At 42.2% G+C, this 14502-nt stretch overlaps 1 protein-coding gene across 1 annotated transcript in view; it reads right to left on the bottom strand.

Annotated features, from left to right (window-relative positions):
* The window catches only part of LOC142697919 (fragile X messenger ribonucleoprotein 1 homolog B), a 31528-nt gene extending 17283 nt beyond the window's left edge, over positions 1-14245 (bottom strand). Inside the window, exons 1-4 of the mRNA XM_075847720.1 lie at positions 13913-14245; positions 6445-6497; positions 3924-4017; positions 3771-3803 (exon numbers count right to left, since the gene is read on the bottom strand). Of these exons, the coding sequence (XP_075703835.1) occupies positions 3771-3803; positions 3924-4017; positions 6445-6497; positions 13913-13963 (231 nt within the window). The 5' untranslated portion in view covers positions 13964-14245. The remainder of the gene's footprint in view (positions 1-3770; positions 3804-3923; positions 4018-6444; positions 6498-13912) is intronic.
* Positions 14246-14502: the final 257 nt, after the last annotated feature.

Here is a 14502-nt window from a genome sequence, read left to right as displayed (position 1 = left end):
GGATCGCCGGAGGCAAGGATAGGCAAGTATTGATTTTTTGTTTTATTTATGTAATTTCCAGCCGCTAATAAAAAAAAAAAAATTCACATCCCAGATAACCCCATTAAGGCCTTCTTCATACAAGGCAGATTTGATGGGCTGCTGCATGTACTTTCTTAAGCCGGGGATATATCCTAAACCAAAAAGAAATCTGAAGGAAAGACTTACACTTTTCTTTTTTGAATCCATCCCCGTTTTTTTTTTTTTTTTAAAACCCAAAACAAAACACCTACGACATGCAATGCCAAAAACAGTAGTAAAGAAATACACACCAAAACGGGAAGGAACAGATATAAGAATGAAACACCTGCTATATTGGCTAGAACTAATTTCTAGGATAGAAGAGTGATTTTGACGGATTCTGTATTGTATCAGGTTGGCTTGGAGTTTTCAGATATGCATATGCAAGCGTATGTGTCTTATTTCCACACCAGTATAAAAAATATAAGCTCCTTCTTAGATTTCAAACTCGAATTTCTACATTGAAAACTTAGATGAACATACGGCACATATAAACCAGCTTATCATGTGTCAATTGTGGTCAGGCTCCATAATACACTAAGTGGCGTGCAAATAGTTTCATATGTAAGGTATAAAGAACGAGTCGTTCCATGCCAAAGGAGCTCTAAACTAGTTGTATACATAGTAAAGTGCTATATGTGCTCAAACGTTGCCATTAACGCTATGTCAAATTGTATCTTCCGAGTCAGGACCTCAACTTTGACAGGGGACATTGCAAAGTTTGAGCGCGAATCAGAAAAGTTTTAAGTTAAAAACAGATGTCCCACCACCTTGAAATGCTTCCTAACTACATTAATAAGGCACTGTGCACACTAGCGGTCTGACTTCCATTTATAAACGGAGCCATTAAAACCAAGACAGGCCCGTTTTCTAACAGATGCCAATGGACCACATTGATTTATAATGGGGTCCGTCAGGTTTTCACTCTAGGTCACTGTATTTTTGACCGCAAGAATAATACTACAGACTATGCGATTTGTGTTGCCAAAAACACAGAAACCCTTGACCGAAAGGGAATAAAACCAAAGCCCAAGCTGGCCGTAGACTGCTAGCACCCCTGACACCCCTCATGAACAGGCATATGTAAGCTCAGTGTAACGTGTAGGTCATCTTAACACTAGACGCCATAAACGCATTCACTTAACAAGTTCCATGTGGCCTCTGCAGAAAACAAAAAGGCTGACATCACACATCTCGGTCATTTGCTGCAATTTTTGCAAAATGGTGCAGTTTCGTAAAAATCGTGGCCAAAAATGTGTTTTTACTGTGCCGTGCGAACCCAGGCAAACTCTATTGTCCTTAAAAGGTTCTATCGGGCTAATAAAAAGTGTCAGTGTTGCCATAGCAACCAATACGATTCTAACTATTTTTTCACAGCAGATCTGAAAACGAATGCAGAGATACGATTAATTGCTATGAGCAACACTAACAGTCCGTAAGAAACCCCTCTCAGCAACCAAGTTCCTTTTCCGAGCGGATGAAAGTTTTAGTGTAACCAGTATACTCACAAATCACTATGTGCGAACAATATCACACTACAACATCAATAAAATGAAGCACACAACAGCCCGCAGCCCGCAGCCCAACTACACGTATCACATGTACAAAAGATGCAAAAAGAAACCTGCGCGTATAAACAGCATCAAGACCAGAACTACACGTCTCATTTACCAAAACTGCCTGGAACAGAAAAACTGCCTTGTTGTCCATAGCAACCAATCACAGTGTAGCTTCCATTTCCCCCCAGTGCAGTTTCAAAATGAAAGATAATCTCGGATTGGTTGCCATGGGCAAGTCTGATAAATAAGGCCTAGTTACCGCTAATTGGCGCTTTCATTTTATTGTACACATATTTCAAGTGAAGGTTTTTCTTTGGTGAATCTTCACTTCTTCATATTAGGGAATTCCAATTCCAACAGTCCACGCCAGCCTCCCTGGTCTCTTTAGACCACTCTCACACTTGGATGTTTTGGTCAGTATTTTGCTTCAGTATTTAGAAGCCAAAGCAGGAGCGCGTCCAAAAGATGGAAGAGGTGTAAATCTTTCTTATTCTCCGTTTATGGTACACTTACCTGATGGAAAATACTGACCAAAATACTGCCATGTGAAAGTGGCCTTACTGGAAGAATATAGGGGACAAGAAACCGTGTCTATATATTGAGGACGGTGACAGGAAGAGCTGCCACAGGGAAGTTTATTTTGTTACGCCTGCTTTTCTATATAAAGTAAAACATTTAAAAAGGGAGAAATTAAGCTAATAGTTTTATACTAGGGTACAATTGTAAATGCAACATAGAAACAAAGAATTACCAAATATAAACCTCCAATTTAAAGGGTAAACTAGAAACCTAACAAAAACCTATTTTTTTTCCCCATAGACCTCTATTGATATTTTTTTTTTTTTTTGCCTCTTCAAAAAACCGCACGTCTTAGTTGGAGTTTTCCACATTGCAAATTTTGTGATTAATGTGCATTGTATTTCTTTTTATGGAGTTTTTGGTGGGGTTTTTTTTTTTCAGAAAAAAATCTATTTATTGCAAAAGGGAATCTTTGCCTCACAGGATGTTTGAATCACAAAATTTGCAATGTGGAAAACTCCAACTAAGACAAAAAAACGCAGGCAGTAAAACACTATGTTGAAAAACACACCACAAAAAAACGCATGTACAATTTACCTAAAAACGTGAAGTGTTTTTCTATGCCTTTTTTTGGCTCTAAAAAAAACCGCTGCACACCAAAAGCGTGTGTAAAAAAGGTTTAAACCTTGTTGATGTCAAGCATTATATACGCCGATCAAACAGATAAAGATATCACAGTAACAATGCTTTTCCAACACTTGTAAGGAGACAAACTTATCACCGAAGCCGATTGTATTGATTTGGGGTTTCCCGCGATGAAGCGAATGGTGAAGCGAAAGCATTTGTGTTCCAAAACCCGAAAAAAAGAGGATAAAAAATCATTTCAAACTAAATAACAGTCAGGTTAAATTGGAAATATTTTACATCGAGCCAGAATGTCACATTTTTATTAGAATATTATTTTGCATGCCATTTTCGGTCATTCATCCACATTGATAAAATAGTTTGATACTCTAATAGACGTTACAGCCTGATCCTGCTACACATCACAAAGGAATTACATAAATAATACCCTAAGGGCTCATTCACACGAGCGTGAACATGGCACAATGCCCCATTGAAATCAATGGGGCTATTCACACATGCGTAGGTTTTCACGCAGCGAGTGTCGTTGCGTAAAACTCACTGCATGTCCTATATTGGTGCATTTTCACACACCTAGCCGCCCATTGAAGTCAATAGGTGCGTGAAAACCACGGACACCACACGGATGCACATCCGTGTGCTGTCCATGTTTTACGCATCAATTACATGGAAAAAAAAAGTGCTTGCGAGTACTTGAAAATCGCATGCATTTCGCAAAGCACACTGATGCATAACGCAACACACATGGACAGATTTACACGTGTAAAATCTGTCACGCTCGTGTGAATGTAGCTTAAGTGCCTTGTCCCTGTACGTTAAGTCCGCTGACCTATGAAAAGTGATGTTGTTTCCTCAGCCCAGATGGCAAAATTCACAACAAGGCGTACACACAGCAAAAACACAACATAGATGTGCAATACCGAGGACATTGTTTATCTGCGGAAGAAGAATATGCGGTTAAGTAAACTGGCATTCCTCGCAACCTACCATGAAATCATCTTCGCCTTTCACCCTCAAAAACTAAAGAATAAATGGAAAAAAGAACAGTTTATTATTAGAATGATATATCAGAAGAACACAGGGATGGGGGCGATAAGAACGCTACGCACATCCAACTACTACAACGGAGGTTCTACTCACCTCAACTTCATCACTTTCATTAATGTCCTTATTGTAACCTGAAGGCGGCGGGAACCTTACATCATGGAAAGGGATCTGTCGCTCCGGTTGCCAGCTGCAAATAAAAGTCCATCACAATTGTCCTTTGTAACACAATATATGCAAGACAAGGGTCCTTTACCGCAAACAATATATAATATAGAACAAACAGCTGTAATCGCCCCTAAACCCATGATCATGCCACAATGTTGTACGAATGATTTGGGAATTACACTTAACAAGGCTTTCCAGAGACTGATTTTTTTATTATATATACTTACCTATATTGCCCTGTCATAATTCTGACCCCACTCTCCAAGCGTCACATCTGGTGTAAACACTGGCTACGCATACATGTGCTGTCTCTGCCACATTAGGCTAGATTCACACGTTGCGTAATTTGATGCGGAAAATCCGCATTAAAACCGCATGTAATTCCGCTGTAAAATCTACACTTATTTGCTTCTAAGGGCCTGTTCTCATCTGTGTTGGAGGCGCCGTTAGGGGCCCTTTGTCACAGGTCCATCTGAAGATACCTGAAACAACAGCGCAGCATGCTGCTCTATGGTTTCTGGTAAGACCGTGGACACCCTGACTGAACGAAACCCGACAGAACCCATTAAAGTCAATGGGTTTTGTCGGGCGCCGATGGTGTCCATCATAGAACAAAACCTGCACTTCTGGTAATTTCGCCGTTCTGCTCCTCTGACGGAGCAGAACGGAAGCACCAAAGCAGGTGTGAGCAGGCCCTCCGCTTTTTTACTATTATTATTATTGCATATATTCATTTAAAGTGTAACTATACTTTCATAACACTTTTGACTTGTCCTAGTGACATGTCAAAAGTTTTGATCGGTGGGGGTCCGAGCACCGAGACCCCCACCGATCGCTAAAACGAAGCGGTAGAAGTGCTAAGATGAGCGATGTGCTGCTTTATTTCTGCTCGGATCTGCTCGGCTGACCTCAGAAATTCGAGTGAGTGGTATATGGACTCAATAGTAGAAAGTCTGAGTCCGTAAACTGCTTGCTCGGCTCGTGCAGCGCTCACCTTAGCACCTCTGCCGAATCACTTTAGCCATCGGTGGGGGTCTCAGTGCTCGGACCCCCACCGATCAAAACTTCTGCTATGTCAAAAGTTTTATGAAAGTATCCTTACACTAGAAGTATGTATATTATCAGCGTATAATACATCTCAATGGTATTTTTCCATTGATGCGTACAAAACGAACATTTGCACAATTGCAGAATTCTACATAAACATGACTTATCTCTCCAAGCAAAACCGATCGGTCATATGCTGCTTATGCAGCAAGTTCCTACTCCAGTGCTCCCCACAGGCAGAGAAAGTTGCATGTTAGTAGCTACTGACTAGTCTTCCACATGTAAATAATAGAGGAGCGGGGATTGCCAAGAAGGTATTTGTTTATTTTTTAAGGGCACTATGGATGGTAATATGATTGGAGACACTGCAGCATTCGAAGAAGAAAAAAAACACTAATCTGCAGTAGCTTGGCAGTGGTACTGTATAATACAAAACCCAGCTGCTGCAGAACCTCTTCTGATCAACGGACGCTGAAGCTCTTATTTACAAATAAGGCCAAGTTCACATCTCGTTTTTACGTTTTGCGTGCTCACGCTCTATCCTTTTTTCCACCCCATGTGTACGTGTGCACAAAACGAGAGGTGAACTTAGTCTAAGTATTACAAAGTACTAGCCTCAGCTTCTGCAGAACTGAACATCTCATTATCTGCAAACAATCTTCAAGAAGAGGCCTGAAGCTTTTATATTCTTAGAATCTACAGATGTGCTGACAATCCTGCTGTTTTAAAAAGGGATTAATGTATATATTAACCCGCACACATTATTTCTGGCTATGGTAGCACCTTATGCCTGAAATGTAACCTTCACACATGAGTTGGCATTCAAAGTGGCGGAAAGCTAGAGCATAGAATTAAATGGCAGGCAATTACGTCACCGCTTTTAGCTGCAAATACAAGCAAATATAAATGGCAGCTTTATTTTCTCCTTCCAAAGAAGAGTTCTGATTCAACGTTTTTTTTTTTTTTCGTTTTTTGATTTTATAAAATTATTCAGTGCTATCAGTTTAGACCAGTAAGGGAACGTCCACACATAGCGGTAACACTGCAGAATTTGTCTGGATTTTCCATGAAGAAATTAACTTACGGTAAATTGAGAATCTGTACTGTAGGTCAGATTTCGGACGTGTTTTCTGCATATATTTTCCGCGGCATGTTGCAGAGATTTGTTCAAATCGTATTTATTTTGCTGCTATTGTAAAATGCTGCATATTTCCTGAATGGGAAATTCAGATGGAAATTCTGCAGTGTGTGGACGTATCCGAACTATGATGGGTAACACTGGGTGTATGAGCTAGGTTATCGTAGGAAAGAGCCGTCTAATTGTATGTAAAACTACAAGATACAATATGAGGCAAGTGCTGAGCACAACTGGCTCTGAATTACCATGAAGCCGGGTACTTACTTATTTTCAAAAGTAACAGTTATGGAATCCTCATGCACGTCCTTTACAAACGCCTGAAAGACAAGAGACAAAGAGTCTGGTAAAAAGAAGAATACAAATCATCCCATTACAGAAGAAGAAATTGCTGCATTTACAGACATAAAGTATTCCATAGATATAAATACCCACAAGACATAAAAGAGAATTATCTGAAATGTAACGTATGTGCACATAAAATTACATAGAGAATCTAACATGACTGACACTACCTCACTTTACAGTGTCATCTATATAGGAGACGCTGCTTTATACATTTATTGAAGGGGTTTTTCCCAAGAACTATGCTGAAAAACCACAAGTAAAAAAAAAAATTGAATAAAAAAATTAAATAAATTATATATATAAATTTCACATCACAATATAAAGTCCCCCCTTTATATCGGTTACAGATTCCATGAGCACATAAAAGGGGATCCTGCAAGAATGTTCAGTGACTTTTGATCTCTTAATTTACATTTAAAGCCACAGTATTCATTGTGTAACACACACTTCAATGGCTGTACAGACCGCAATATACCATTGTGAGTGTTATTGTGGTTTTCACCAATTAGTATAGATCACTTCTGTGTAGAGTAGAAAAGGAATTCTAATGAACGGACTGTGGCTGATTACCCCTTTAGGCCTTTTTCAGACCAGCGTATTTGGAAACGTCTGTAATACGGATCCGTAATACGAACGTATTATGGATAATATTGCATCAGTATGTCGTCAGTACTGCATCAGTATTACAGATTTGTATTACTGATGGGACGTCTGCTAGGGAGAAAATTTAATGACATTCGACAGTCCTTTGAAGGACGGATGCAATATAGATCACGTATGAACCAAATTTGAATGCATCTGTATATTAATCATTCTCCGTAGGCATTTTCCATCGACCGTAAGGATGAAAGTAGTGCATGCAGCGTTTAAATTATGTGTATAGTCTCATTGAATAACATTAGCTCTGTATTAAGTCTGCACAGCTTAAATGCCGCGGTCGCTATTGATCATGGCATCTAAGTGGTTAAACAGAATGGATCGGAGTTATTTCCAATTCCGGCCACTAGATCAAGTTGTCAGCAGTAGTATACAGCTGACGCCCGCGGCGTATAGAGCAGGTTAAAGGGGTTGTCTGGGTATAAGGCGGTTTTTCATACTAGGATAGGGTCATCAGTAAAGGATCGGTGGGGGTCCTATACCCAGATCCCACACTGATCAGCTGTTCCGGCACCGGAAGCTTTGCAGTGGTCTGTGTGGGAAACAGATGACTCCGACCACTGTATAGCGGCTGTGCTGCAACACTGCTCCTATTCATCTGCTTCCGGCACCGACCATTGAATAGTATCCAGTCCCTGGAGGCGGTCAGAACTGATCGGTGCGGGGTCCGGGTGTCGAACGCCCACCGATCATATTCTGATGACCTATCCTGTATGAAAATCTGCTACATGCCCAGACAACCCCTTTAAGCCTGTGGGCCTCCTCTATTCCTCCTCCCTCCTATGTCATACATGTACGTCAAATGTCAGGAAGGGGTTAATTCAAATAAAGGGAAAAATAAAAAAAAGAAGTGAACTCCGTTTTGTATTTTTTATTATAAGTACATTTATTATTAAATTAAGGAAAGCAGATTTCAGAAATGGCTGAGTTTACAGGTGCAAGTAAAGGAATAGACAGACCCGTTTTTACATTTAAGTGACTTGACATGCCAAGTCACCCAGGAAAGACCGTAAACATTGGGCAAATCTCTACACCAAAGTACTATGGAAGTTACATACAGCTGGTAAGCCAGGATCATGGCACAGACCATGATTGCAACCGAATCCCTTTCTCTGCAGGACCAAACTGTGCAGTGTTACTGTATAGCCACTCCAAATACATGCCACTTCTTGGCGAAAATCATGAGCGAAAAATGAGCTTAGGTCAGAACTTAATGAACCACCTTTCAGGACACATTAAAAGGGTTCTCCGAGCATTCCTTATTGATAGCCTATCCTTAGGATAGGCCATCAATATCAGATTAGTGTGGTTTCGACTCCTGGAATCCCCACCGATCAGGTTATAGATGGGGCCACAGCGTTTGTTGCCACAGCCATTTCCCAGTTTACAGGCACAGCTCTGTAAACTTCCGTAGCGGCTAATCCTGGTATTGAAGTTCCATTCCCCTTCAAGTGAAGCTGCTACGCATGTTTGTACGGCGCTGTGTTTTTTAAACACTGAAGAGGCTGCGGTGATCCACGTATGTTCCGGGAGTTGGATCCCCACCGATCCGATATTGATGGCCTATCCTAAGAATAGGTCAAGATAAAATGCCCTGAGAACCCCTTTAAGGCCTTTCTCTGAGGGTATGGCTTCACATCTGATGTCAAGCAAAATGACAACCCTTACCCATATGCCCCTCTGCTCATCAGAATGGCCGCCAGAGGTCGCTATAAATATTTTTCATCAGGGTAAACATTTTTAAGGAGTATTTTTAGCCAAGGAGGAGTATTGAATATGCGATAACTCAATTTAATAGTAAATAGGTTGAAAAACATTTAATGTAACCTCTGTGTATATGTATTTAGTTGTAAATGCTGCAGCCTGACCACAGTATAGTCGAAACGCTGCAGTCAGACTGTGGACTGCTTAACCACAGTATTTTTTTCTATGTAAAGATAGATAGATATTAAGACAGGTCTAGCTAGATATGAGCCAGCAGCGCAGCCTGTAGCAAATTCCATCTCATGCACGGAAATACACATCAGATTAAATTCAAAGTGTGCAGAAGCCTTTATAGGTGTCAAGGACAGTAGAGGCTTTATTGCGACCTCTGATGGACACCATGTAATACTACACTTTCCCTACAGCGGCCTCTTCTGGCAAAATCAGCAGCTCCAATATGAAAGTAGTTCTGTGATGAGTTAGAAGGGTCCCTCGGTTGAGAAGATGATCTCTCTTGGACCTCTCCTTATAAGGTTGTCACCAGGTCATCAGGCACACCTTTAAATTTGCAACCGTTAACAATATCTAGACGAACAATGGAGAAATATTATTACATAAGTTGATCTCAGATCGCTTATAATAGGAGCATATGCACATATATAGGTGTTTGCCTTCTAAGGCACCCAGAGTGTTGAGACTGTGCTGTTCCCATGAACTCCTTGTTGTTGGCTTGCTGCATCCTTTCTGTTGGCGCAGGAATTACTCTGTTCTCGATATGACTCAGTGGTTGACTTGACATGTCTCATGAATATTCGTGCAGATGGTCTTTTTCCTACTGGAAAGCAGTGAAGAACACCTGTCAACATAGCCCAATACCTGAAAAATAATATATAGATTTTACTTTATAAGTGGACAATGTCATTATCACACTAAATCATTTGTTGACTAATATCTTACCAGAAAGGTGATATGACGGGACCATCCTTTGCAGTAAAAATGGTGTAACTTGTGCGAAAAGGTCATCAGGGGTAGTCAATGACACAGAGGTGTAAATTGTGGAACTTCTTCACTCTGTTCCTGAAGCGGAGGAAAGATCTGCAGACGTGCTCCTTCCGGAAGGGCTGGGATACCGCCTCTATTGTCCGCCTTCTGCTACCTTCAGAGAAATCTCTCCAAGCATAAAGCTTTAGAAATGTGTAGACTGCCATCATTACATGAGACACCACAATGGAAACGGTCAACAGGCCTCTCACTAACTTTCTCCTTCCCTTGGATTTCCTGTCTGCCCACAATGCCGTAGGGATCCATAGGGACAAACGGCCAGATTGTTTATTCAGCTATGCAATATCCTAACAAGCTGCCATTCAAGTATCATAAATGCCAGATAAACAGTATATTAATGTTTGACCCCAAGATGGAAAAATGTTGAATCAGAAAAACACCATTGTGCACCCTTACTAAATAAAAACACATAATAGGAGCAATAAGGCAACAGCAGGCTGGTTTTCCAGAAAAAACCCAAAAGGGAATTGATTTTACATTTGCTTACTATTAAGCCGAAAATGTAGGCTTCGTTGACATCTGCGTCGGGGTTTTCTGTTGTTCTGATCCATTTTAGGAGCAAAACAATGAACAAAAACGGAAACACCGGGTCCGTCACATGACGGACAACAATGATGCCTCACGGAATTGATTGACTTTAATGGGTTCCGTCGGGTTTTCATCATGGTGTCCATAATCTTACCAGACAATACAGCACAGCACGGAGCTATATTTTTTTACTGCCTTTGTGATCGGATCTGCGTCGCGGGCTCCTAATACAGTGTCCAATGAAGATATGAAAACAGCCAAAGTCAAGTTTGAAAGCATTTTCCTTTTACGCGTGATTATTTATCCCATAGAGACATCGCTATCACGTATATATAATCTTTATGTGCCATTTAACTTTACCTGGACAGTGTTATGTCATTTAGGACTTATATTTGATTGTAAATTTATTGTGTTTTGCCTAACAATGCATTCCAAGGATCCTCCTGTAAAGAGACTTACCCAATAGGGTTTATTAAGAGCATTAGGACGATAATACAGACGCACTGGCCAGAAAAAATCCTCTGCCCTCTTTGCCTCTTCTCTCCTCCCTGGCGAATGTGAGGATTACACTTCATGTCGTCCAGGAGTCCAAATAGGGGAAACAAGAAATGGTGGAACAACCTTTTTTCACATAAATGGGATATAACAAATGGTATAATGTAGTGATTCTCAAGCGGTGAGACACCAGCAATTTCTTTATGAGGCACGGCGGACCACCCAAGCGTCCTGGATTCAGCAAGACAAACTGTCCAAGAACACAACACATATCCCCTTATCCAGGAAAAGAAGTTACAAGTTTAGGCCTAATTCACATCTGCGTCGGAGGCTCCGTCAGGGGCCTCCATCGCATATTGCGCAGAAAATACCGGAAACAATAGCGCAGCATATTAAAGTCAATAGGTTCAGTCGGGCGCCGGCTGTCTCCATTGTTCAACAGAACCTGCTCTTCCGGCATTTTCGTTGTTTTGCTCCTCTGAATGGGCGGAGCAACGGAATACCGAGTGCAGATGTGAACGGGGCCTTACTTCCTTTTTGAGGCAGACAAGGTGGGACAACGGAGAAGGTAAGTCTTGTGCTGACTTGCATCGTAGCTTAAACTTGGGGAACTGTGGCCGGCACTGGGGGCACTACACATGTCGGCCACTGGTAAGGCCAAGACATAACTATGGCTTGGCTGGTGAGGTCAAGGAGGAAACAGTGAATGCAATGACATATTCTTATTTATATTACTGGGCCATTCCTTTTTGTGACTTCAAATATTTTCATATACAGGAACACATCCGCAAAAATGATAGCTCTGTCAAGTTTTTAAAAATTCTATTCAGCTGTTTTTGAGAATGTTGCATGACAACCAATATGGCTTCTCTTAGGGTATGTTCACACGGCCTATTTTCGGCCGTTTACGCCCGAAAAACCTGAAGAAGAACGCCTCCAAACATCTGCCCATTGTTTTCAATGGGAAAAACGCCATTCTGTTCCGATGGGCCGCTTTTTTACGCGGCCGTTTTGAAAAACGGTCGCGAAAAAGAAGTGCAGGTCATTACTTGGGATGTTTTTGGTGCTGTTTTTCATAGACTCTATAGAAAAGAGCTCCAAAAAACGGCCGTAAAAAACGCAGTGAAAATCGCGATTGGCTTAAAAAACGTCTGAAAATCAGGAGTGTTTTTCCCTTGAAAACAGCTGGGTATTTTCAGACGTTTTTGAGTTTGTGTGTGAACATACCCTGACAGCTCCAACATTTGTCGTCATCTAAGTCGCCTGGGGTACTGAAAAGCAAATCTGCCTAGATATGCAGCAATACGGGGGTGTGTAATGTACCTTTGCATTACGAGGAGCAAGAGCCCGGGAAAACTGGGTGACAACTTCTGTTCTAAATGTAACAACAACTATATGTGTCGTCACCGATCTTTACCAGATACAGATATAGCAAAGTTGAATATAACTATTTCTAACTTGCCAGAGAACCGCTCAAAGTCTTGACTATAATGGTAAATAAGGTGAGTGGAAACGCTATTTAAAGGGGACCTGACGGGCTCACATGCCATCCTTTCTGAAGGTAGCATGTGATACATAAGAAGACGCCAAGAGGAGAACTTATTTAACCCTAGCTGGTCTCCCACAAACAACGATTGGCAACTTTCCCAGTAAATACCAATATAGGGGGGAAAAAAACTGGTCCCATATTTCTCGAAGGCCTTCTTTGTGATATACTATATTGATGATGGCTCAGATCTTTGACAGACGATACTTGCAGACTTGTCTTGTTATCTGTAAGGCCTTGTTTGCACAGTGCAGATTTTGCATGCATTTCTTAAGGCGGAACTGGAATTGGATCCAGGAGAGCAAAACCATAAGGCCTTCCTTCATATATGTCTTCTGTTTAGGTTCTATTCCTGATTTTGCCTTTAAAAAAAAAAAAAAAAACATGCACAATCTACACGGTGTGAACGAGTCCTTACGGTGTCTTCTGCGATCATCCGCTGGAGCTTACAATACAGAGCTGCAACCATCTCCTGTTTAAGAAGTAACTACGACAGGTACAGTCAGTGGGGCGCAGGCACCAGCGCTGGAAGATGCCAGCAGCAACTATGTAAGTGCATAGGGTACCAGTCCAGGCTGGACATGCCATCTGATGGAGTGGGGCACATTCATACTTATGCCACATAGTTACCATCATGTAGTAGTAAATGCCAAATCCCATATAAAGACCACTTACCACTAAACCACCAGAAAACATTGCTATTGGATTCTGAGAAAGTGGGGTGACAACCAGTATTGCCATCATGTCTGTCACCCACTTCTCCGAGATTTTACATATAAAGAATATGTATAGTAGGCAGTGGCACGTGCCCATCATAACTAAACCCAGTAAAGTCGGGTGACACATATACTGGATGTCATCCTGCTTTGCCACGTAACGAAAAATAAGAGAAAAAAATTATATTTAAAAAAACAAAACAAAAAAACCCTCAGTGGTTACCATCAACAATGCAAGACATAAAGAACTGTACCCATCAGACTGGCACTAAAACCATGCTACCCAATCTAGCCAGTACATCAGGTAAGATGCTATAGGCACCATGCCCTGCCCAGTATGAAGAGGACATGATATATGTGGACAACCTAAAAGGGGAGGGTTAAACCTTAGGTGATAGCTGAGAAGAGATTGGAGGTGACAGGGGATGCTGCAGCAGCTGGATGAGGATTAGGGAAGGATGCAAACCCGGGATCAGTGCCCTTATGCAAGGCAGCAGGTGGAAGATGGCACTGCTGCTGCAGACAGGGGAGGAATGCAATATGAATGGAGGGAGGGGAAGTTTGCAAGTCATTATGTGCAGGCCTGTCCTCGCTCTCATTCAGCCCGGGCCTGGAGCTAGACTGGAAATTAATCCCTGGTCCTAGAGGATGCCTTTTACCGGGGAAACACAGGCCTCACCTTGTAGAAGGCTCCATTGGAGCCCCGCACCTCCACCACCAGCTCCTCCATGTTGCTCGGCGCGATGCCCTGGTCACTAGCTGCGGATAAGGCGGTCCCTCCAGGCCTCTGTCTCCTCTCGTCAGTGGTTGGACCGCAGCATGAGCGCCGCTGGCCGGCCGTCCCCTCTCCTCCTCCTCCCGGGAAATGAAACCGAAACGGGCCCCCGTCTGGCAAAAGGATTCCCCCTCACCCGCCTCGAATGTAAACATTAAAACGCGATCACGTGACGGAGGCCGCGGCTTCGATCACGCCCATTCACAAACAGCGGGCGCAACCTAACCTAGTGGCTCCGTGACGACAACATCGATTGACAGCTACGGGAACCAACAGAACGGCGACGTTCGCTGGCGTCGCCCAATCAGATTGCACACTCCTTCTAGTTATTTATTTATGTCTTTGGACTGTGTGGAGCGGCCTCTGCTGACGTCAGGATTGGGCGGGTCGTTCAGCCGGGGTTGCCATGGAGGTGAGGGAGCAGACAGGGGTGTGGCTGAAGAGCGCGTCTGGTGGCGGGAGAGGAACGCAAGGGATGGGGTCTCGGCTGGGGG

The sequence above is a fragment of the Rhinoderma darwinii genome (genome assembly GCF_050947455.1).
Source record: "Rhinoderma darwinii isolate aRhiDar2 chromosome 8 unlocalized genomic scaffold, aRhiDar2.hap1 SUPER_8_unloc_3, whole genome shotgun sequence".
In the NCBI taxonomy this organism is placed as follows: domain Eukaryota; kingdom Metazoa; phylum Chordata; class Amphibia; order Anura; family Rhinodermatidae; genus Rhinoderma; species Rhinoderma darwinii.
This window is presented reverse-complemented; position numbering and strand designations above follow the sequence as displayed.